General features: G+C 40.3%; 1 protein-coding gene across 1 annotated transcript in view; it reads right to left on the minus strand.

The window, feature by feature from the left end:
- Positions 1-25129, minus strand: part of kntc1 (kinetochore associated 1) — a 120968-nt gene that overhangs the window by 34601 nt on the left and 61238 nt on the right. Inside the window, exons 38-49 of the mRNA XM_068005764.1 lie at positions 23838-23894; positions 22775-22938; positions 21887-21991; positions 19441-19569; positions 15997-16113; positions 13673-13782; positions 13164-13368; positions 11920-12009; positions 11308-11479; positions 9195-9253; positions 6203-6419; positions 5632-5705 (exon numbers count right to left, since the gene is read on the minus strand). Of these exons, the coding sequence (XP_067861865.1) occupies positions 5632-5705; positions 6203-6419; positions 9195-9253; positions 11308-11479; positions 11920-12009; positions 13164-13368; positions 13673-13782; positions 15997-16113; positions 19441-19569; positions 21887-21991; positions 22775-22938; positions 23838-23894 (1499 nt within the window). The remainder of the gene's footprint in view (positions 1-5631; positions 5706-6202; positions 6420-9194; positions 9254-11307; positions 11480-11919; positions 12010-13163; positions 13369-13672; positions 13783-15996; positions 16114-19440; positions 19570-21886; positions 21992-22774; positions 22939-23837; positions 23895-25129) is intronic.

Here is a 25129-nt window from a genome sequence, read left to right on the forward strand (position 1 = left end):
TTCAGTTATGTGGAGAGACTGGAGAAGCTGGGGTTGTTCTCCTTAGAGCAGAGAATGTTAAGAGGAGATTTGATAGAGGTGTTCAAAATCATGAAAGGTTTTGATAGAGTAATGAGAAACTGTTTCCAGTAAGGAAGGATCAGTAACCAAAGGACACAGATTTAAGGTGACCAGAGGCGACATGAGAAAAAACATTTTTACACAGCGAGTGGTTGTGATCTGGAAGACTGAGTGCAACGGAGCACAGAGTGATCAGTTGAGAGTTTGGTGAGTGTGGGAGTTTAAGGGTTAAATCTCTTTTAAAATCTAGTGTAAATTGCTACCAACTGTTTAAGTTCAATTTTAAAGTTTAAATTTTTAAGTTTCTGTCAGGCTTAAGCAGAGACAAACAAGCAAGCTCTCCTACTGGAGAGCTGCTGTAGTTAGTTAATTGGTTAGCTGGATTAAACTGGTTCCTGAAACAGGAGCAGGCCTGACTCATCTGAGTAACAAACAGTAGAAATACAGGGGCCTGTGAGTGCAACGGAGCACAGCGTGAACAGCTGAGAGTTTGGTGAGTGTGGGAGAAGGAGGTGCTGCTTTGCCTTGCTATTCTGCAGAGCAGTGGCGGACCTGAGCAGCAGAAGACTGAGAGCGGGGATAAAAGAAGCAGCAGACCTGCAACAAGAGAAAACTACTGTGCAACATCACAGGTGAAGCAGGAGAGTCCAAGAATGGGAGGAGAGTCCGAGAGGTGAGCACAGTGTAAATCTAAGGCAAGTCATGGCACAGCTTGCACCTGTGATATGCTCCTCCTGTACTATGTGGGAAGTCATGGACACTACCAGTGACCCTGGTGACCATGTGTGCAGGAAGTGTGTCCGGCTGCAGCTACTGGCTAACCGTATTTTGGAGCTGGAGCTGTGGGTGGATTCACTGTGGAGCAGCTGCAATGCTGAGACTATCGTGGATAGCACGTTCAGTGAGGTGGTCACACCACAGGTGAAGATTATGCAGGCAGAAAGGAAATGGGTGACCGCCAGGCAGAGTAAAAAGGACTAGGCAGGTAGAGTGGGAGTCCCCTGGTGCCATTTCCCCCCCAAACAGATATACCGCTTTGGATACTGTTGGGGGAGATGGCTTATCAGGGGAAAGCAGCAAGAGCCAAGTTCGGGGCACCACAGGTGGCTCTGCTGCACAGGAGGGGAAGAATAAGAGTGGCAAGGCTATAGTGATAGGGGATTCAATTGTAAGGGGAATAGATAGGCGTTTCTGTGGCCGCAAATGTGACTCCAGGATGGTAAGTTGCCTCCCTGGTGGAGGGTCAAGGATGTCACGGAGCGGCTGCGGGGCGTTCTGCAGCGGCTGGAGGGGGAGGGTAAACAGCCAGTAGTCATGGTCGATATCGGTACCAACGACATAGGTTTAAAAAAAAAGGGATGAGGTCCTGCAAGGTGAATTTAAGGAGTTAGGAAAAAAAGAAAAAAAGCAAGACCTCAAGGTAGTGATCTCAGGATTACCACCAGTGCCACATGCTAGTGAGTATAGGAACAGGAGAACAGACCAGATGAATGCGTGGCTGCAGGGATGGTGTAGGAGGGAGGGATTTAGATTCCTGGGACATTGGGACCGGTTCTGGGGAAGGTGGGACCTGTACAAGCGGGACGGGTTACACCCGAGCAGGACTGGGACCAATGTCCTTGCGGGGGTGTTTGCTAGTGCTGTTGGGGAAGGTTTAAACTGGAATGGCAAGGAGATGGGAACCTGAGCAGGGAGACAGAGGAGGGGGAAACAAGGATAGAAACAAAAGACAGAAAGGGAAGAAGCAATAGTGGAAGGCAGAGAAAACAAGGGCAAAAAACAAATAGGGCCATAGTGCAAAATAATACCAAGATGACTAGCAATCTTAAAAAGACAAGTCTAAAGGCAGCGTGTCTTAATGCACGGAGCATTCGCAATAAGGTAGATGAATTAACAGTGCAGATAGATATTAACAGGTATGATATAGTTGCAATTACGGAGACATGGCTGCAGGGTGACCAAGGATGGGAACTGAACATCCAGGGGTATTCAATATTTAGGAAGGACAGGCAAAAAGGGAAAGGAGGTGGGGTGGTGTTGTTAGTAAAGGAGAAAATTAACGCAATAGTGAGGAAGGATATTGGCTCGGAAAATCACGATGTGGAATCTGTATGGGTGGAGCTAAGAAACACCAAGGAGCAGAAAATGTTGGTGGGGGTTGTCTTATAGGCCCCCCAAACTGTAGTGGAGATGTAGGGGAGGGTATTAAACAGGAAATTAGAGACGCATGCAAGAAGGGTACAACCATAATCATGGGTGACTTTAATTTACATATAGATTGGTCAAACCAAATTAGCAATAATACTGTGGGGGAGGAATTCCTGGAGTGTGTACATGATTGATTTCTAGACCAATATGTTGAGGAACCAACTAGAGAACAGGCGATCCTAGACTGGGTATTGTGCAACGATAAAGGATTAATTAATAATTTGTTGTTAGGGAAGGGCGACCATAACATGATAGAATTCCTCATTAAGGTGGAGAGTGAAGTAGCTTAATCCGAAACTAGGGTCTTGAATCTAAATAAAAGAAATTACGAAAGTATGAGGTGTGAGTTGGCTAGGATAGATTGGGGAACTTTACTAAAAGGGATGACTGTGGATAGGCAATGGCTAATATTTAAAGAACGTGTGCAGGAATTACAACAATTATTAATTCCTGTCTGGTGCAAAAATAAAACAGGAAAGGTGGCTCAACCGTGGCTTACTAAAGAAATTAGGGATAGTATTAGATCCAAAGAGCAGACATATAAAATTGCCAGAAAAAGCAGCAAGCCTGAGGATTGGGAGCAGTTTAGAATTCAACAAAGGAGAACAAAGAGATTGATTAAGAGGGGAAAAATAGAGTATGAGAGTAAACTAGCAGGGAACATAAAAACTGACTGTAAAAGCTTCTATAAATATGTCAAGAGAAAAAGATTAGTGAAGACAAATGTAGGTCCCTTACAGTCAGAAATGGGGGAAATTATAATGGGGAACAAAGAAATGGCAGAACAATTAAACACACACTTTGGTTCTGTCTTCACAAAGGAAGACACAAATAACCTCCTGAAAATGTCAGGGAACCAAGGGTCTAGTGAGAGGGAGGAACTGAAGGAAACCAGTATTACTAAAAAAAAGTACTAGGGAAATTAATGGGGCTAAAGGCTGACAAATCCCCAGGGCCTGATAATCTACATCCCAGAATACTAAAGGAAGTGGCCCTGGAAATAGTGGATGCATTGGTGGTCATCTTCCAAAATTCTATAGACTCTGGAACAGTGCCTACAGATTGGAGGGTGGCAAATGTAACCCCACGATTTAAAAAAGGAGGGAGAGAAAAACAGGGAATTACAGACCAGTTAGCCTAACATCAGTAGTGGGGATAATGCTAGAGTCTATTATAAAGGATGTGATAACAGAACACTTGGAAGGCATTAATGGGATTGGACAAAGTCAGCATGGGTTTATGAAAGGGAAATCATGCTTAACAAATCTACTGGAGTTTTTTTGAGGAGGTAACTAGTAGAATAGATAGGGGAGAACCAGTAGATGTGGTGAACTTGGATTTTCAGACGGCTTTTGATAAGGTCCCACACAAGAGGTTAGTGTGCAAAATTGAAGCACATGGGATTGGGGGGAATATACGAGCATGGATTGAGAATTGGTTGACAGACAGAAAACAGAGAGTAGGAATAAACGGGTCTTTTTCTGGGTGGCAGGCAGTGACTAGTGGGGTACCGCAGGGATCGGTGCTTGGGCCCCAGCTATTCACAATATATATCAATGATTTGGATGAGGGAACTGAATGTAACATTTCCAAGTTTGCAGATGACACAAAGTTGGGGTGGAATGTGAGCTGTGAGGAGGAAGCAAAGAGACTCCAATGTGATTTTAGACAAGTTGGGTGAGTGGGCAAGAACATGGCAGATGCAGTATAACATGGATAAATGTGAGGTTATCCACTTTGGTTGTAAAAACAGACAGATTATTATCTGAATGGTGATAGATTGGGAAAAGGGGAGGTGCAATGAGACCTGGGTGTCCTTGTACACCAGTCCCTGAAAGCGAGCATTCAGGTGCAGCAAGCAGTTAGGAAGGCAAATGATATGTTGGCGTTCATTGCAAGAGGATTTGATTACAGGAACAGGGATGTCTTGCTGCAGTTGTACAGGGCCTTGGTGAGACCACATCTGGAGTATTGTGTGCAGTTTTGGTCTCCTTATCTGAGGAAGGATGTCCTTGCCATGGAGGGAGTGCAACGAAGGTTTACCAGACTAATTCCTGGGATGGCAGGACTGACATATGAGGAGAGATTGGGTCGACTAGGCCTATATTCACTAGAGTTTAGAAGAATGAGGGGTGATCTCATCGAAACATATAAAATTCTAACAGGACTAGACAGACTAGATGCAAGGAGGATGTTCCCGATGAATTGGGAATCCATATCCTCAGGATACAGGGTATGCCATTTAGAACCGAGATGAGGAGAAATTTCTGCACTCAGCGGGTGGTGAACCTGTGGAATTCTCTACCACAGAAGGCAGTTGAGGCCAAGTCATTAGATGTATTCAAGGAGAGATATATATTTCTTAATGCTAAAGGGATCAAGGGATATGGGGAAAAAGCAGAAACAGGGTACTGAGTTAGACGATCAGCCATGATCATTTTGAATGGCGGAGCAGGCCCGAAGGGCTGAATGGCCTACTTTTGCTCCTATTTTCTATGATTCTATGGAATGCACTGCCTGAAAGGGTGGTGGAAGCAGATTCAATAGTAACTTTCAAAAGGAAACTGGATAAATATTTGTAGGGGAAAAATCTGCAGGGCTATGGGGAAAGAGCAGGGGAGTGGGACTAATTGGATAGCTCTACCGAAGAGCCGGCACATGTACGATGGGCCAAATGGCCTCCTCCTGTGCTGTATCATTCTATGATTCTCTGTTATAAATGCACAAAAGTAAGATTCATTCATAATGGGTCTCAGCTGTGCTCTCTCCTGGAACGTGCACCTGCAACCATTAGTGAGGGTAGGTGCAGTATGGGCACGGTATTGTAGGGGCTGCTGGCACCCATGGTATCAAAGTAACACCCTCAACAGATGAGGTTAGAAAAAGGAAGAAAACTGTCAAAAAACTAGGTCGCTGGCAGATAAAATCATGGTTTGAATAGGCCGTCAACTTTGTTTGAATTCAATAATGACAAAGGTGAAGGGGTTCTAAGCATAAATACTCATGTTAACAACAATATTTATTTTACAATGGTATCTCACCAACATATCTTTTTCTAAGTGGTATAATGTGACACAATCAGTGTCTTTTTAAGAGTGGTTAATGCTGAAATAAATGATCGTGCATCACTTTTTAGTGTTGTGTAGAATCTGCACTTCATTCAACATGCAGCCAAGAAATGGTGAAATCTCCCCTAACTTAAGTCTAGGATACACTTCAAAGTACAGGACTTCCCTGGATATCTTAATTATTACAAATAAAAACAAATCAAAAGGAGCTTTCCAGTCACCTTACAAGAACAATATACACAAGTTTTGTTCCTTTATCAAATGACAGATACCAAATGTAGCATTTTAATCATACCGTCGATACTGTGGTTTTTAACCAGTTTTCAGACATTTGTAGACAAAATTTCAAGGCTTGGATTTTGTCGGGTCCTACAACAGAAGAACATACAGCTTTTATCAAGATAGCTTATCAAACCCGATTCCTGGAAAGTGCTGTGCATATATTACAGCAGGTAGTTAAAGACAGGCAAGCATAGCTTTAAAAAAAAACAAATTCTGAATAAATTTAAGTTATAAATCAGTTGTTAATGATCTCACATTAAAAACAAACATACTGCACATTACGCAATTAGATATTTCTCCTTTTAAGCAGATCAATGCAACATTCTCTGCTGGGGGGAGCAAGGGAGAAGAGAAAAAGCAGGAATGAGGCAGGCAACTTCTACTGTGCTTTTAGCCACCATTCCAAAGACTCAGCATTTGAAATATTTTTTTGCCTAAACAGCAACAACATAGGGCCTGAGAATAGGTCCCCTGCCTGTCTTGTTAGAAATGACAGAACTAACTTGCACATTTACTATTTTGATTTAATTCTATCAGGTTTATCCACAGCACCCGATCCTATAATAACCAAATGTACAATTTACCTGTTGGAAGTTCCTGAGCAACCCGATGTGAACTAGCAGTAGCCCATTCTGGATTTGTAATTGCCAAAATGTATGATTGTATATTGTGCACAGTCTCAGCAGTTTCCTTTGTTATCAGCGAAACACATCCCTCTTTTGACAGCTTAAGTACTTTAGGTTTCAGTGTTTTTGCAAGCACGTGGTCAACAGCTTTCATATAAAGTGTATCCAAAGACACCTGAATGAAAGTAAATATTATTTACTAGAGGCAGATAGGAGATGAGATTGAGCTTTTTAGACTTAACAATACAATTGAATCCTGGTAAACATACAACCACTTTCCAAGAAAGCTCATTGGACTAGATCACATGCTATATACTAGCAAGCTCCATACTGTTGAGAAATGTGGCCGAAGAGCACAACATTTTTCTAAAACAACGGTCAAAATTAGGATTGCCTTCAACATCCTCGAAATAGGGCTCCACTGAGGGGGGTGGCGTAAATGCACCATGTGATATGAAGCCATGTGGACCAGAAAGATCCTTCACCTGATTTCTGCCAGATTAGTGATGGAGGAGAAAATACTATGTCATCCAAAGTTCTGACTCCCAACTGCTATCCTCCCACCTCTGCAATGAGAACCAGGTCAGACTTGGTTATAACATCTGCTATGACTGAATAGCCTGCAGATACTTTAAGAATGGCCACGAGTCAATTAGCAGAGGGCAATTGGTGTTCTCCTCCTCTTTCTCTCCCTCGCACCCCCACCCCTCTGTGATGAGTTAACTAACCTCACCCAGAGCAGCAGTTAAAAGCAGTTGCAACAGGCCCCTTTAGGTTAGGGGAATAAACATCAGCCAGGATTCCCATTCACAACCACTGTCCCATTGTTTCCATGTGTGGCTGTCAAGTAAAGACAGGCTCAGTTGTGTTTTGTTCTGCCCCCTCCCCACTTCTTGGTGTCACAGCCTGCTGACACTCACTGTCTAGGCTCTCTCAAAAGAATAGCCATTTTTGCAAGGCACAGAAGGGCAACAGGCACCTGTGAAATCGTACCTGTGCAGACGACTCTCACCTTGTAGGAAGAGGAGTCCGGTGTACATAGAAACGTAGAAAATAGGAGCAGGAGTAGGCCATTCGGACCTTCGAGCCTGCTGCGCCATTCAATATGATCATGGCTGATCCTTTATCTCAATACCATTTTCCTGCTCTCTCCCCATACCCCTTGATGCCTTTTGTGTCGAGAAATCTAACTATCTTCTTCAATATGTTTAGTGACTTGGCCTCCACAGCCTCCTGTGATCGAGAATTCCACAGGTTCACCACCCTCAGTGAAGAAATTTCTCCTCATCTCAGTCCTAAATGTCCTACCCTGTATCCTGAGACTGTTACCCCTCGTTCTGGACCTCCCAGCCAGGGGAAACATCCTCCCTGCATCCAGTTTGTCTAGCCCTGTCAGAATTTTATGTTTCAATGAGATCCCCTCTCCTTCTTCTAAACTCGAGTGAATACAAGCCAAGTCGACCCAATCTCTCCTCATACGACAGTCCTGCTATCCCAGGAATCAGTCTGGTGAACCTTCACTGCACTCCCTCTATGGCAAGTATATCCTCTCTTAGGTAAGGAGACCAAAACTGCACACAACTCACCAAGACCCTGTATAACTGCAGTAAGACATCCTTGCTCCTGTACTCAAATCCTCTTGCAATGAAGGCCAACATACCATTTGCCTTCCTAACTGCTTGCTGCACCTGCATGTTTGCTTTCAGTAACCGGTGTACAAGGACACCCAGGTCCCCTTTGTAAATCAACATTTCCCAATCTATCACCATTTAAATAGTACTCTGCCTTTCTGTTTTTCCTTCTGAAGTGGATAACTTCACATTTATCCACGTTATACTGCATCTGCCATGTATTTGCCCACTCACTCAACTTGTCTAAATCGCGGTACCCCATTAGTCACTGCCTGCCACCCCGAAAAAGAACCATTTATTCCTACTCTCTGTTTCCTGTCTGTTAACCAATTATCAATCCATGCCAGTATATTACCACCAATCCCATGTGCTTTAATTTTGCACACTAACTTCTTATGTGGGACTTGATCAAAGGCCTTCTGAAAATCCAATTAAACCACATCCACTGGTTCTCCCTTATCTATTCTACCAGTTACATCCTCAAAAAACTCCAGTAGGTTCGTCAAACATGATTTCCCTTTCATAAATCCATGTTGACTTTGTTTAATCCCATTAATATTTTCTAAGTGCCCTGTTATCACATCCTTTATAATAGACTCTAGCATTTTCCCTACTACTGATGTTAGGCTAACCGGTCTGTAGTACCTTGTTTTCTCTCCCTCCTTTTTTTAAAATAGTGGGGTTACATTTGTCACCCTCCAATCTGCAGGAACTGTTCCATAATTTATAGAATTTTGGAAGATGACAAGCAATGCATCCACTATTTCCATGGCTACCTCTTAATACTCTGGGATGCAGATTATCAGGCCCTGGGGATTTATCGGCTTTCAGTCCCTACGATTGTGCTACTGGGATAAGTGAACCACAAAAATGTGAGTCCATGTTTCTAGACATTGAGATAAATGAGTTGCTAAAGCCATTGTAAATACAGGGAGACAGCACATCTAAAATGACAGAAGTGACCAGTGTAAAAATGTAAAAGGACCATTACATGGTTAAAAATGCAGCTTGGAATTCAAAAAAGCAGTTAGCTTTCTGGATAGTATGTTGGTTGATATAGTGGGACAAAATCTGTATACCTAACATTGCTTTTAATTCGAGACCACAAAGAAAGTAGTTGACTTAGCAGTGTGGTCAGGTTAGGAGTGCTTACTGTGTGGTCAGGTTAGGAGTGTGAGTTATTACTACATTTTGTTTTTAAAAAAGTGTTATTTCAACTTCCTCCTACAACCTCAAGCAAATCTGCACCTACCAGCAATTGCTTCTGAAACAACTTTCCAACATTGTTACTACTGTACATCAGTCTCCATGAAACTCACCTTCATCAGTTTAGATATCAAAAGCAATGTAGGAAAAGTCTCCTCACTAAGTTCAGCAGCTGCAAAAGGATCAAAGACTTGAGTTTTTAATCTCATAAGATGTTTAATGAACTACAAATGTTGAAATTTAGCAAAAATCACTTAAATCGTAGAAATTTTCTAAATGCCCAAATCCTGCAGATTTTATATAGATTAATGACCTGCATTTGGGTATAGGAGGCAAAATTTCAATTTGCAAATAACTACATTTCCAAGTTTTGTGTCAACAGTGAGGAGGATAGTAGCAGACTTCAGGAGGATATAGACAGACTGGTAAAATGGGCAGACATATGGCAGTTGAAATTTAATGCAGGGAAGTGTGAAGTGATGCATTTTGGAAGGAAGAATAAGGAGAGAGGCAATATAAATAAATGGTACCATTTTAAAGGGAGTGCAAGAATAGAGACACCTGGGGGTTCACATACACAAATCTTTGAAGGCGGCAAGACAAGTCAATAAGGCTGTTTTTTTAAGAAAAAAAGCCTCCGGGATCCTGGACTTTATAAATAGAGGCCTAGAACACAAAAGCAAGCAAGTTATATAAAACCTTTATAAATCAATGGTTAGGCTTCAGCTAGAGTATTATTTCCAATTCTGGGCACCACACTTTTGGAAGGATGTCAAGATCTTGGCGAGGGTGCAGAGGAGATTCACTAGAATGGTACCATGGATGAGGGATTTTGTGGAGACACTAAAGAAGCTAGGCATGTTCTCCTTAGAGGAGAGAAGGTTTATGGGGGACTTAATACAGATGTTCAAAAATATGAAAGGTTTTGATAGAGTAGATAGGAAGAAACTGTTTCCACTAGCAGGAGGGTCAATAACCAGAGGACACAAATTTAAGATAATTGGCAAAAGAACCAGGGGGGAATTAGGAGTGATTATCTGGAATGCACTGCCTGAAAAGGTGGTGGAAGCAGATTTAACAGTAATTTTCAAAGGGGAATTGGATATATACTTAAAGGAAACATTTAAAGGGCTATGGGGAAAGAGCAGGGGAGTGGGACTAATTGGATAGCTCTTTCAAAGAGCTGGCACAGGCATGTTGGACCGAATGGTCTTCTCCTGTGTTGTACAATGCTATGATTTTATGAAATCTAATCAGCCAAGTTTTCTGAAGCTCCTAATGTAAAATAGCTCAACTTTAATTGGGTTCATGAATATGTTAGAAATTCTGCATTCAGAGACCTGTGTGTTTTTTTTTAAGTTTAAAAACCCTCCTTTTGAAGTTCAGTTATGATTTGAACTTTCTCCTCAAGCCTTGCAGTGTAGTATTCAAGACTTGCCACTTGATGGAGCTGTGCATAAATTAATATGCAGCACTATCTGCTGCTGGTTCAAATAAGCTTAAGTGAAATTAATAAAAGAAAAAACGTTGCTAGTCTTGGTCAGGAATGCAACATACTCTGGTTCAGGATCTGCAACCCACAAAAATAACTTCTGACCCTTCCACGGACAAACAAACTGATTAAAGCAAGAGAGGTATTTATATGCAAATTACTCATTACTCTTATCCACAGGCTCGATATAAAGTTGCGTTTAGCATACCTAGTTCAGGCAAATTGACACATCATTCATTCCTCACACATTTTAACAAACATTCTTGAAAATAAAATTTGCTTTGCTTATTGAAGAGGAATGCTGCAATAAATTGGCACTATTTCATGCCAAATTAAAAATTATGAAAAATTTCTTGAAACAAAATTAATCTTAAATCATCAACATCTGTCCCAAAAATGCAGCCTTTCCTTTACACAGTGGGTAGTTGAGATCCTTTGTGTTTTACATGCAGATGTTTGTCCTCCCTTTTCCCCCCTCCACTTTAAAATAATCCACAATAGGGCCCATCCATAAAACATATACATCACTTTTTTTAAAATCTTACCAATTGTATGCTTTCAACCAACCCATTCATACACTTTTGCCTTTTCTGCCATCAAAAAAATACAGACATTTAACTAACAAATCTCCTGTTGTATTGTCGTTACTTGTGAGTTGATGGAGGATATATTTTAAAAAATTGATAGCTCTGCATCCCATTTAACATGATCAAGTTCCAAATTTAAATACTTACAGATTATATTCCAAAACCTTTGGGTGGTTTCAAAGAAGAGTAGGTGAAATGGCAGCCTGCTCTCAGCCATAGGTGAAAGGTCAATTGAATGTTTCTGGAGATACTGATGCTCCAAATTCCCAGGTGGTGAAATTCGTTTGTAGGAGTACAAATGTTGCAAAAGACTTAAAGCCTATTAAAACAAGATTTTTTTTAAAAACATGAAGCTTGTGGATCAGTAAATATAAATATATATTTGAAGCAACATTATAGAATGTGATTAACCCTTTGACTGACATGAAGCTCAAGCAATTCCAGTCTTCCTTGGCCAACCATATTTTTCTATACAATGATTTCCAGCTCATAGTTACTCAAATGTCAGGAGTAACTCCATTACTATAATAATAACCCTTCACAACTAAAACAAATTAAAGTGAGTTATGGCATCACACAATGTTTCTTTATGCTCAACAAGTACCTCCATACACATCCCTTACCCCAGAACTTTTGTTCTCCCTTTAAAAGCTCACCTGAAGACCCTCACTCCTCTTTTGCTACTCATCCAGTATGTGCACAGAAATATGGTATCATGCTGGCAGCCATTTTTTATATTCTAGATCTAAGTGTTCCTACCTGATCTAAGTTGTAATTCACTGTAGTTTCATTTGCCAATTTTATAACCTTCAAGGCACTTTCAATGATTTCATAGTTATATGGATCCATCTTAAAATTAAAAGGAAAAAGCACACTTTAGTATTCAACTAATTATGTAGTAAATTACTCATCTTTAAAAACATACTCCAGGATATGGTCCTAAAAAGAATTTGGCCTTACGTGGGTGTCGGGAAAAATGCACGCCCATACTTAAAAATCTCTGCAGCCAGTCACCTGATTGGAGGCACTATCACCACCAGGTTTCACAGAACAACAGGATTCGTATTCACTTATCCTTAGCTGCTGGCATCTTTCAGCTTGTTTTCAATGGAACAGCAGGAAGCACTAGGGAGCTGAGGCTAGGCAAAGACATGTCATATTTCAGTGCCTAAAATTAGGCCACAGTTACAGCACTGTGTGCAGTTTGGGCATTCAGTCATAGAAAGGACACTGAAGTCAGAGAGCATACAGTGTACTTTTACCAAGATGATGCCTGGGATGGAAAGCTGCAGTTCTGAGGACAGAAGAGATACTGGGACTGTTTCCATTGGACCAGAGAAGGCTAAAGGAAATTTAAGAGGTTTTTAGAATTATGAAGGACTTTCATAAGTTGAGCACAGAACGACTATTTCCTCTAGGTGGGGAGTCAGTGATTGTGTGTGTGTGTGTGCGCGCGCGCGCCTGCGCAGACGCAGTGGGGTGGGTGTGTGGTCATCAATTTTAAAAAGTCACTACCGGGGGAGGGAGAAGTTAGGAGAAATTTCTTTACCCAAAGGGTTGTTGAAACATTTGTCACAGGGAGTGATTGAGGCAGAATCCATTGCATCTTCTGAGATAAAACTAAACAAATATTTGAAGTAGAGGAAGGTACAGAGCTATGGGGAGAAAGCAAAGAGCTAGCACATACACAATAGGTTCCTTCTGTACTGTAACCCTCTACGGTTCTACAGCAAAGTTGGAAACACTGATCAAGGAAGCAGCCAATCAACTGGTGTGCACAGAGAAATATTCAAGGATAAGGGAACCACAGGACCTCTCGGAGAATTCCTTTAAGCTATTATTTGTAGAAACAAGGACCATAATTATTATATTAAAAATGTGCTATGCGTTAAACTACATACAGTATGCAGTTCCTGCTGAATCATCTATTATACTTTTTTAAAAAATGATTATATGCCATATTTTTTATAAAACAATCTAAAGTTTAAAAAATATATAATTACCTTGTGTAAACCACCACACAAACTAATGACCAGGTCTGTTCTACTTTTTAATAAAGGCATGACTTCAATAGCTCTTTCCAAAAGTTCAGCATGAGATTGTTTTAGATCACCTGGCTCTCCTTCACCATGATGACCATTTGTACCTTGCAGAAGCAATGTCTCTATATACAGCTGTAGTGCAACATCACTGTTCAGTCCAAAAGCACTGAAAGAAAAGTATTAAGCATTCGACATTTAACCAAGTTTCCAAACTAAACAACCATATGGTTCAGCTAATATCTAAAAAATGAGTATTAAAGATTTCAAACTATGCCCCAAGGCTAAACACAAATACTCGAAACAAATTGATTCATTTATCCACAATAAGGTAATAGTACAATTAAATACGTACATTATGCAGTTTCATGCCAACACAGTTGAACTACTAGTTATAGGAGTACTGGAAATTTTTATTTCCAGGTTAACCTGGCTTCTTGATTGTTTTGATCTGCTTCATGAATCTTCATTACCTGCAGTATTGCATTATTAGCTCAGAGTCCACATTCGGATTTTGTGCCAAAATAAGGACCTGTTCCCTTTTCTTCGCTGGATTGTCTCTAAACATCGATTGGAATGAGATCTAGATAGACCAGAAATTAAACAGACTAAAAAATTAACAATAAATCACAAAAATTACAAAAAAGCATTTGCAGAGAGGCTCTGAGGAAGTTACTGAAAAAGCATTCCAAATGTGATCAGAAGAAAAGTGACAAGCTACAGTGTGTATTTAAACATCAATGACAAATTTACACCAACACTGCAGTATCAGTGAAAAGTGAAACAGCACTAAATCTAGAGCCAGAGCCCAACCTGGAGGAGGCAGTCCAGCTACACTTCGCTTGTCAGGTTGGATTTCAACTCCAAATTTACACTACAGAAAAGTTTAGCATTGATAAGCAGTGGAAACTGCTTTATACAGACATTAAACTTGTATTGTAAATGTTTGTGATTTTAAAAAAAAATTTGTTCCAGGTTATGGGCAACACTGGCAAGGCTGCATTTATTGCCCATCCCTAGTTTCCGAGGGTGATGGGCCATTTCCTTGAATCACTGCAGTTGTTCTGGTGATCGTGTTCCCACAATGGTGTTGGGTCTGGAATTCCAGGATTCTGACCCAGCAACGATGATGTATGTCCAAGTCAGGATGGTGTCTGACTTGGAGGGGAACTTGGAGGTGATGGTGTTCCCACGACAGGAAAAAAGGTGCTGTTGAAGTAACCTTGGTGAGTTGCTGCACTGCATCCTGTATATCGTACACACTGCAACCAGTGGTGGAGGAGGTGAATATTGAGTACAGTTACAGGGACATTCATCAAGTGAATGCGCTGTCCTGAAAGGTTTTGAGCTTCGAGTGTGGTTGCAGCTGTAACCATCCTGGTGAGTGGTGAATATACCATCACATTCCTAATGAGCATTGTAGATGGTGAAGAGGCTTTGAGGGGTCAGGAGGAGAGTTCTCATTACGGGTTACCAGTCACTGCCCTATGCCTGTAGCCACAGTGTTCATATGGCTGCTCCAGTTCAGCTTCTGGTCAATGGTGACCCACAGGACGTTGATGTCAGAGACTCGGTGATGGTGGTGCCATTGAAAGTCAAGGGCAAATACCTATGCTTTCTCTTATTTGAGATATTCGTTACCTGGCACTTATGTGGCACAAATGTTACTTGCCACTTGTCAGTCCAAGCTTGGATGGTATCCAGGTAGGCTGGCATAGGCTGCTTCATTATCGGACGAGTTGCGAATGGAGCTGAAATTGCCACACCTGACCTTATAACGAAGTGACGGTCATTAATGAAGCAGTTGCAGATAGTTGGGCCAAGGATGCTTCCCTGAGGATCAGTTCACACTGGTCAAAATGCTCAGTCACTATCTCTGATGATTCCAATAACTTCCCCACAACTGATGTTAAACTGTCAAGTCTGTAGTCATCTAGTTTCTCTCTCCCTCCCTTAAATAATGGAGTGACATTTGCAATTTTTGGATGTTGGACAAACGGGTTAACACAGAGGCAACTTAGGGGTCGAGATAGTGATAGAGTTGGGCACCATCAGCATACACGTGGAACCTAACGTCATGTCTTTGGAAGATGCTGCCGAGGGGCAGCATGTACGTGAGAAATAGGAGGGGGCCTATATAAGACCAGTGCAGTATGCCAAGTTTGGGGGGTACTTGATTTTTACCAGTCATTTCCATACAGCTGACTACATCATATTATAATGCACTGTATTATTTCATATGCTTAACTGTCAGCTAATTCACTGACTTGTACATACTAGCACAAATCAATGTGTAATTGAAACAATTCAACAGCTTCATGCATCCGAGTTGAAATGGACATAAGGTGTAGCACTAAGCAAATTGACATGGAGAGGGGAGTTTTGGACAAAAGGAAAAACTGTGTTCTTTCGAAATCTGCACTATGAATAATTCCACCAACAGGTGGCAACACAAAAGAGGCCTGTAGTGTTTAAATTAGCTTTATAAATGCAGACAGAAGCGAATGTGAGAATCACTTAGGATGTTTACTACAACAACTTGCATTTATATAGCACCTTTAACATAGTAAAACATTCCAAGTCACTTCACAGAAGAGTTATCAGACAAAATTTGACACCGAGCCACATAAGGAGATGTTAGGACAGGTGATCAAAAGCTTGTTCAAAGAGGTAGCTTTTAAGGGGCATCTTAAAAGGAGGAGTTTAGTGCCAAGTTTGTGGACCTTATTATTTGACGTAATTTCCTCCGTTATAACGTCAAAAACTTAAAAGAACATTTTACTAAGAAGTTACTTACACCAAGTTTACTGAGCTTCAGACTCCACTCTGTGTCAACAATCAAGGAATTGAACTTTTGTTTTTGTTGCTCTTCCTGAAGCAAATCAGCCAATTGAGCACCAACAACAGCAACTGCCTGAAACAGCAAGACTTACAACTGATTAAAAAAACAACTAACTGCTTGGAACAGTTAACCAATATACTTGCTCTTCTGCAATGGTTGAAAAAAGGAAATTTTTATTGAAGGCATAACATTCAATATGTTTATATTGCTTTAATAACAAGATACTTCAGTGCTACCAAGCATAGGGCCAGAAAATTACCAAATTTTAAACTAAATTATATATCTATATTAAAAATGGTGCATAGTCCCTAGATTCCAAAAGGTACTGTGCCCATAGTGGTGTGTAAACGCAATGTTACAAAATAAATTGATTACAATGGGGAAGCTTCTAATATTATCTGACAGCCCTCGACTCAACCCTCAGAAGCCATAGGTGTTCCTTTCAAAAGAAATATCACAGTACCCTTGTGCCCAAGATATGTGTAAACAAGCACAACAAAGTTATACAAAATTCAAGCGATCTAAAAGCCTTTGCCATTTACGCTTGTACAGGAAAATTCCATCTCCAGCCAACTCCAAAAAGTTACATGTTTAACAACCCTACATAGATGGGCTGAAATAGCGAGTGGAAGCAGGAAAGTGGGGGGAAAAAAAAGTTGAACTGTGAATGGATTTTCACAAAAGCGCTCACTTTAGAAGTTGAAAAAAGATCTCATAGAATCATAGAAAGGTTACAGCTCGGAAGTTGGCCATTCGGCCCATCAAGTCCATGCCAGCTCTATGCAAGAGCAATCCAGCTAGTCCCACTCCCCGCCCTATCCCCTTAGCCCTGCAAGTTTTTTCCTTTCAAGTACATATCCAGTTCCCTTCTGAAAGTCATGATTGAATCTGCCTCCACCACCCCCCCCAGCAGAGCATTCCAGATCCTAACCACTTGCTGCATAAAAAAAGCTTTTCCTCATGTCACCTTTGGTTCTTTTGCCAATCACCTTAAATCTATGTCCTCTGGTTCTTGACCCTTCTGCCAATGGGAACAGTTTCTCTCTATCTATTCTGACTAGACCCTTCATGATTTTAAATACCTCTACCAAATCTCCTCTCAACCTTCTCTGTTCCAAGGAGAACAACCCCAGCTTCTCCAGTCTATCCACATAACTGAAGTCCCTCATCCCTGGAATCATTCCAGTAAGTCTCTTCTGCACCCTCTCTAAGGCCTTCACATCTTTCCTAAAGTGCGGTGTCCAGTACTGGACACAATACTCTAGTTGTGGTTGAACCAGTGTTATGAGAGGTTCATCATGACTTCCTTGCTTTTGTACTCTATGCCTCTATTTATAAAGCCCAATATCCCGCATGCTTTTTTAACCGCTTTCTCAACCTGCCCTGCCATCTTCAACGATTTGTGCACACATACACCCTGATCTCTCTGTTCCTGTAACCCTTTTAGAATTGTGCCCTCTACTTTATATTGCATCTCCTCGTTCTTCCTACTGAAATGTATCCCTTCGCATTTTTCTGCATTAAATTTCACCTGCCATGTGTCCGCCCATTCCACCAGCCTGTCCATATCCTCCTTACTGTTCTCTATACTTCCAAGTTTTGTGTCATGTGCAAATTTGGAAACTGTTCCCTGTACAACTAAGTCCAAGTTATTTATATATCAAGAAAAGCAGTGGTCCTAGTACCAACTCCTGGGGAACACCACTGTACACCTCCCTCCAATCCGAAAAACAACCGTTCACCACTATTCTATGTTTCCTGTTACTTAGCCAATTTTGTATCCATGCTGGTACTGCCCCCTTTATTCCATGGGCTTCAATCTTGATGACAAGCCTATTATGTGGCACTTTATCAAACGTCTTTTTAAAGTCCATATGCACCACATCAACCGCATTGCCCATCATCGACCCTCTGTTACCTCATCAAAAAAATTTACCCAGTTAGTTAAACACGATTTGCCTTGAACAAATCCGTGCTGGCTTTCCCTAATCAATCCACACTTGTCCAAGTGACTGCTAATTCAGTCCCAGATTATCATTTCTAAAAGTTTGCCCACTACTGAGATTAAACTGACTGGCCTGTAGTTGCTAGGTTTATCCTTACACCCTTTTTTGAACAAGGGTGTAACATTTGCAATTCTCCAGTCCTCTGGCACCATCCCCCATATCTGAGGATGTTTGGAAGATTATGGCCAGTACCGCAGCAATTTCCACCCTTACTTCCCTCAGCAACCTAGGATGCATCCCATCCGGACCGGGTGACTTATCCACTTTAAATACGGCTTGTTTTTCCAAATGATTTAAACCCAGCCAGATGTTGTCTGAATTATTACATTCCTCCTGATTAACATGGAAAGCAGCCAATCACAGCAAGCGACATCCCTCTTTACTTTGGTTGAAAATTCAGGTTAAAAAAAAAAAATCGCTGTTTTCATTTTTGGGGCTGAAGGGGAATTATTAAGTAAAAATTTGGAGACTACATGAAAGAAGTTTGAGCATTTTCTGTTCTTTTTTATTTCAGGAAATTTATGTTCAAGATTGTACAAATTGGCAAACTTAATAATAGTGTACTAAACACCAAATCAGGAGGAATGTAAAGGCAAGAACCGACTGACAACGAAGAAAGTGGTGAAGTGTGGGGTGCCCACGAGGCTGTGGGGTGAGGCTGACAGGTGTGAATACTGTTGGGGGAAGGAGAGGAAGAGATGGTGCTCCGTGGTCCAGAAGAGGCCAAGTGCAACTCGCAAGGCCCCCTCCTCCACAAAACCGCCAGATTTCCCCCCCAAAATAGTGCCAAATCCCAGCAAACCCCAAAACAGTCAATGCCTGCCCTCGCATGCTCCAAACCTCCAACCCAGTCCTGCTGGACCCCAGAACATTCTCCCCTACTTCCAGATCCCAGGAACACCCCAAATAATGTCTCTCTCCAATGTTCCTAAATCCTTAGACCTCTGTCCCCATGATACCATGATGAGCCACAAAGTTTCTGGAACTCCGAGAATGCTCCTCCCAGTACTGCCAGAACTCGAGCCCCCTTCCCAATGTCTCCAGATCCCAGGGCCTGCCAAGTTAGTATCCCTGGTAATAAATACTACTTGGCAACACAACCCTGTTCTTACAAAACCTCCGACTCACCATGAGCAATGCCACTCAAAATTAGTTTTTGTTTTAAAAAGAGGATGGGCTAGCATACAATTTTTTTTTAAAAAGCTATGGTTATCGTAAGGTGATAATTTAATTTTTAATGCTAACCTACAAGATACAGATGAGTTTATCTACAGGTAAAGTATAATTAGTGAAGACATTATAATTTCCATAAATTAAATCTAAAAGATGATAAATGCTTAGATATCAATACAACACTTATGATTTAAGAGTTTTGACAAACTGTCACACATACCAGGATTTTGTTATAATTTTGCCATGCATCATTGATGACATTCCACAGCTTCTCAAACACAACCTGCTTTGGCAACAATGTGCAGTATGCCAGTGCTAAGTCAGTGTCAACCACACGGCAGTTAAACAGCTGAGAAATGAAAAGAAATGAAAGTTTTAATTGCAGAAACATCGGCCTACACAATTTGTGTGTTTCTATAAAAAAAAGCAGGAAATTATCCAATTGTTTAAAGATGATCAATCATTAACAAATGACAAATTTAATATACAATTTTAAAGATACATTTCAAATACAAAGGATCAATAGACTACACCAGTGAATGAATATTAATTATAATTATGCAAGATAACGTTTAAATTTGAACTTAATTTTAAAAGGAACGATTACTCTCTAGGTACAGTAGCCATCGTTCCTCCATTGAAGAGGTCTCTATAACGCATCAGTCATTATAGGAGGGAAAATTTGAGAAAAAGACACTCATCTCTTTTTGAGACTTATTAGCTGAAAACTGAACTTCCCTCAGTGTATCCTAGAATATAGCACATGGTTACTGTTCAGTGATCCCTGCTGGAAACTAGGTATTTGGTGGTCAGGTGAGAACAGGATCAGGTTTGGCTTCAACCTCTCCAGTACAGTAGTCTACTAACACTGGCCTCACTTGAGAAGAATGGCCACTTTTGAAGCATACCATGTGATTACCAGTGACTGTTAACATGATGTAACCCATTAACTGCCTCTGTGAAAGTAGCTAGCTGAGGCATTTTGATAAGGTGAATAGAGAAAGATTATTTCCACTGGTTGAGGAAGTCAATGATGAGAAGTCATCAATTTAAAATGTTCACTAGAAGACCAAAGAGAAAGAATAAGAGAAATGTCTTTATGCAGAGACTTGTTGGAGCGTGTAATGCTTTGCCCCAGTGTAAAGTTGAGGCACAGACCATTTCATCTTTGGAAGGACAAATATCTGAAACAGAGGAAGACAAGAGGGCTATGGGGAGAGTTCACAGCAGCGAGCTTCATTTTGGATTGCTCCAGCAGAGAGCTGGCACAAGCACAATGGCTGCCTTCTGTGCTGCGAACTTCTATGGGTCTGTAGAATCCTTGTCCTTTGGTTTTCTTTGTGCTTCTTTACATATTACTTAACCCAATAAAAAGGCTTCGCTTAACTGTCAAAATTTGCTAAAGAGTCTCTAGATCAAAGATAAGTGAAGCTATTCATTGAATCTAGTTCATCCTTCCATAATTAGTTAGTCTACCTCCCACTACCCAAAGTTCCCCATCGAGATTGCGAAGTGGAAAAATGACTACCACATGTACTGAATGAACAATTATATTTTTCATCTACCTACATTCAACTTTATTCTGCAGATATTCAACCTAAGCTATTTCAGTTTTCTTTCCCCCGAGAGGAAGGTGGCACGTCTTCCTCCATTTATCTTGTGATTCAGGGTAGACCTACTGACAATAAAAATGCTCTTGATGGGACACATTTCTGTTTGCAAAATTATTAGTGGGAAGAGTATTTTGGAATGCTGTACTCTGAAGTCCCCACTTATCTATCATTTTGAAAAGTTTTAATGTTATAAGATGAATTTCAACAAAATGAAGAGAAGATATTTAGATGAATAGGACATAAGAAAATGTTGGTGAATAATTTATACATTTTCCTCTCCTCCCTGCATATTTTTCTAGCCTTCTCTATGCCTCTGCCAGGACTAGTCTTCAATAAACAGCTAGGATGCGTGCAAGAACCACAGAGGCTGGTGCAGCTTTTTTTTTCTCCTTCTGCACATTTCATCCTCTTGATCAGCAACTGGCTATAAATATTTTTGGGGAGGGGGAAGAAAAAAAAAACAATTCAATCGGAGAGAGTAAGCTGCATTCACCCACTCAATGGCACAGCACTAGACCACTACAACCGTGGATACAGTTCCTACAGCTATGTTACCTATACAAACTCACTTTGGAATTGCATTCACAGGGAATCCACTGCATTGTAAGCAGCTATACAACTTTAAATTCCCCCGGTGGCTCAGCTAGTTACGATGGTGAGTATCTGAGTCATGGAGATCAGGGGATGTCCCAAGTTCAAACTCCAATCGGTGCTGAGTTAACTTATTTCAGCCACGGTGGGAGTAGGAGTACTATAGCTGCCCTTAGTACCCTGGGTTTGGGAAAGTGGAAATATGGGGGAAGGCAAAAAAAAACGACAGACCTCCTGATTGTTATCCAGCAACTCTGGCTGTAAATGCACAGATCAGGTTCAGTTGTGATGAGGTCAAACAGCTGGTCAGCACTCACTGTATAACACTCACACGACAAAGCACGGCCACTTTGGGTCAGTTACTGCAGGATGCCTGGTGCATGTGGAAGGAGAAGATATACATGCAGAAAAAGGAGGAATTGTGGGGGAGGGGGGGGCGGTGACGAAAATATACAACTTTACCTTGTGCAGCAATGCCTGAGAGTTCTTGTTAACGATCGAAAGGGCCATGTTTCCAATGACCATGACAAAATCTTCGATTTCTTTTAAGCCTTGTTCCTCAAAAAGCTACAAGTGTGGAAAAAGCAATGATTTATTAATCCCGTGTATATTGGTTTCTTACTTTGCATTCTAAATACTACCAGACTAATTTTATCCCATTATTTGAGAGCATGGTGTGTAGCCTCATAAAAACCTTCTACTTTTGAAAAACTCCAGGTTTCAAATAAAACAGCTCAAGTGTTGTAAACTCCAAACAAACCACAGAAAGCTATTTTAAAAAACAGTAAGGCTGATTCCCCAATCATGCATACCCAGCAGGCAACAACACTCACATGGAGCACTAGTCAGGAATCAACAGTTCACAGACCTAGATTTTCCAATTGGGAAATCAGCCATTATATACTCTTTATGGGACAGGCAGCTTTGTCTAAACAAAATCAGTATGTAGTATCAGTTTTCTTTTTATTCCAAAACGATATCAGCAGCAAGAAAAAGCAGGCAAAGAAATAACTCAGTTACATACAGAATATTAAATAACCAGAGTGATTACCAGGCAATAATCTATTCAGAAGTCATTAGGTTACAAGTTGAATCCTCTGATAAAATTAGCAGCCAGTGATCACTCTCATCTCTTTTTTTTCCTTATATAGATTGTGGAGTTGTTGGAATTGCGTATTGTACAAGACAGTAAGAGCCAGTATATTCCATGCAAAGATTTCCTCAATCAAGCATTTATGGAGATAAAATTACAGCAAACTTAGAAAGTAATAATTTGAGTTGATTACCAGAAAAGCCTCACATTTAATAGCACAAAATGCTGACATTCTAAAGCTGACAGTTTATACCCACCTTTTTACACAAGTCTAAATTCATATTGTTTGACACAAAATGTTGATGGCAGCTTCCGAAACAGTTGACTATTAGCTGCAGAGCTAGTTGTAATTGGCTATACTCTTGCAAATTCTGGAGCAGGATGCTCATGGGTGTATAAACTGGCTTCAAAGGGTTCTCGCCTGTATATAAAATCCATACAATTGAAAGTTTCTGTGGAAGTAATTTGTTTGCACATAAAACATACCATAAAACAAAATGCTGCAAAAACTGAGCTCACTTCCCTGTTGCATTGTGGGGTTCCCTTTTTCTTTCCAAGGCAAACTAAATAGGTAAAGGCTCACGACTTTACTGTTTATCAGTTTACTGTCTTCTCTGTCCATGTACTGATACATCCACAACAAGTTTTAAATAATTTCCACAATAGAAGCTGATTTGAAAACCTGGATCATTAGATTTTACATTTTATTTTAACTTAAACATGAAGCATGGATGATTACTAGGGTTGCCAACTCTGGTTGGATGTATGGTCACTTTCGAGGGACCCCTGCACAGATGCCTGGTGAGGACATGATCATGTTTAGGCTTAGCTGTGATCCCCTCAATAGTAGAATGGCCTGCTTGCACTCAGTGTCTATGCTCACCTGAAGAATAGCAACTTGGGCAAGGTACCAGCAAGGGACAAGCTCTCAAAGAACAGTGCCTCAACAAGAGTCAACAACTTCAGGAGAGGGAGGAAAGAAAAATAGATTTAAAAATCTCTGACTACAAGAGTGATATTTTTCCATTTCCTAAATCAGCCATCCTGTTACTTTTGAGTAACATTGGCAAATTAATACCAATTACAAGGAATTCCAGTTGCATTGGAATTAGATTGATGCTGTCCAAACTAATTTCTTGCACAGATCCTTACTGCCAACAGGGGAGACTTCATCCTATCAGTCTGGACTGAAAAGGTGAAAGGGTAGTACCCAAGCTCCTATGCCATCTCTATTACCTGAGTTTTAACAATTAATGATACTGACAACTCCCCGTTCAAAAAAAAAGTTGTTTTCATTATGTTCGTTATCTATATAAATACCTTTCACATCTGGGCTCATCGGCAAGCATACGCAGTCCAATGGATAGAGCTTTTTATCTATTTAAAAATATTATAAAATAAAGGACTGTGTCAAACAGATCAATAATCTAGACATTTCTAAGATTCTATATTTTAAAAAAATTCAAGATCTCCTTCACTTTACCAGACTACCATAGTACAGTAAATGAATTGCATCTCATTTCAATCTGACTCAACAAAATCTTTAACACCTTTTCACAGTTGCTAGGCAACAGATTTGCAAACCAGAGCAGCATATGGTGTATAACACTGTTCAGTACAAATTATATATAATTTATATCTGTAACAACGGTCTAGATTTTATAATGAGGATTGAGCTTGAAGTAAAAAAAACCTATCTTTGAGGATTAAGAAGAGTAAAATCCAAACCTTTACTAGTTTTGATTTTTTTTTATTTAAACAACACACATAAAACCGCAATTTTACCAACGTGCAAAAAAATTATAAGGCCAAATAAATCCAACTTTGCACTCAGGCATTCATGCAGATATAGGTGCAATTTGTTGGACCAATTTTAAATGGAATATCCTCAGTAGCTTATTATATTTATTTAGATCACTGCAGAAATGACCAATAAACAAAAATATGTTCAATCTGTTAACCTGACTAGTCCTTGTAGTAATTGAATGTTTATCTACCCTCCCTCCCTCTTCTGTCAAGAGGTTTTGGTAATGAAAACATGATATCTTCAGTGATAATTTCCAACCTTCATACCTAGCATATTCAATTTTTAACTTCTCTATCTGTAAATGGAATAATTTTAATGACAGCTAGATTAACGCTAGACAATAGTACCCTAACTTGCCATTGTGGAGCACAAGAACATAAAGCACAGAATATGAAGAGGTCGTTAAATATATCAAGCCTTCTGACCATGTATAATTTGTACTGTTGTGGATCCATCCTAATTTATCTAATCTCCTGAAAGTTGAATATCCTCAGGTAACATTTCCAAAACCAGAAAACTCAAATTCCTCCCATTCAAGCAAAATATTCTGTGCTATTAATTATTCAACAAAATGTTACATTGAACAGAAAAATCATTCCCAACAGGCAATATTACCAAAAGAAAACAACAAAAAAGACATATATAGCCAAAAGTGTAAAGAATTAAAAGAAATTAAAATAGTAATTATCAGGAAATGAAAATAACTGCACTTCAAAAGTAATTAATTGTGTGAAATGCTTGGAGATATTATAATGTAGTAAGTGCAGACAAGATTCAAATCTTCTGCAGTTGATAATGAAAACTA

The sequence above is a fragment of the Heptranchias perlo genome, chromosome 25 (genome assembly GCF_035084215.1).
Source record: "Heptranchias perlo isolate sHepPer1 chromosome 25, sHepPer1.hap1, whole genome shotgun sequence".
Taxonomy (NCBI): domain Eukaryota; kingdom Metazoa; phylum Chordata; class Chondrichthyes; order Hexanchiformes; family Hexanchidae; genus Heptranchias; species Heptranchias perlo.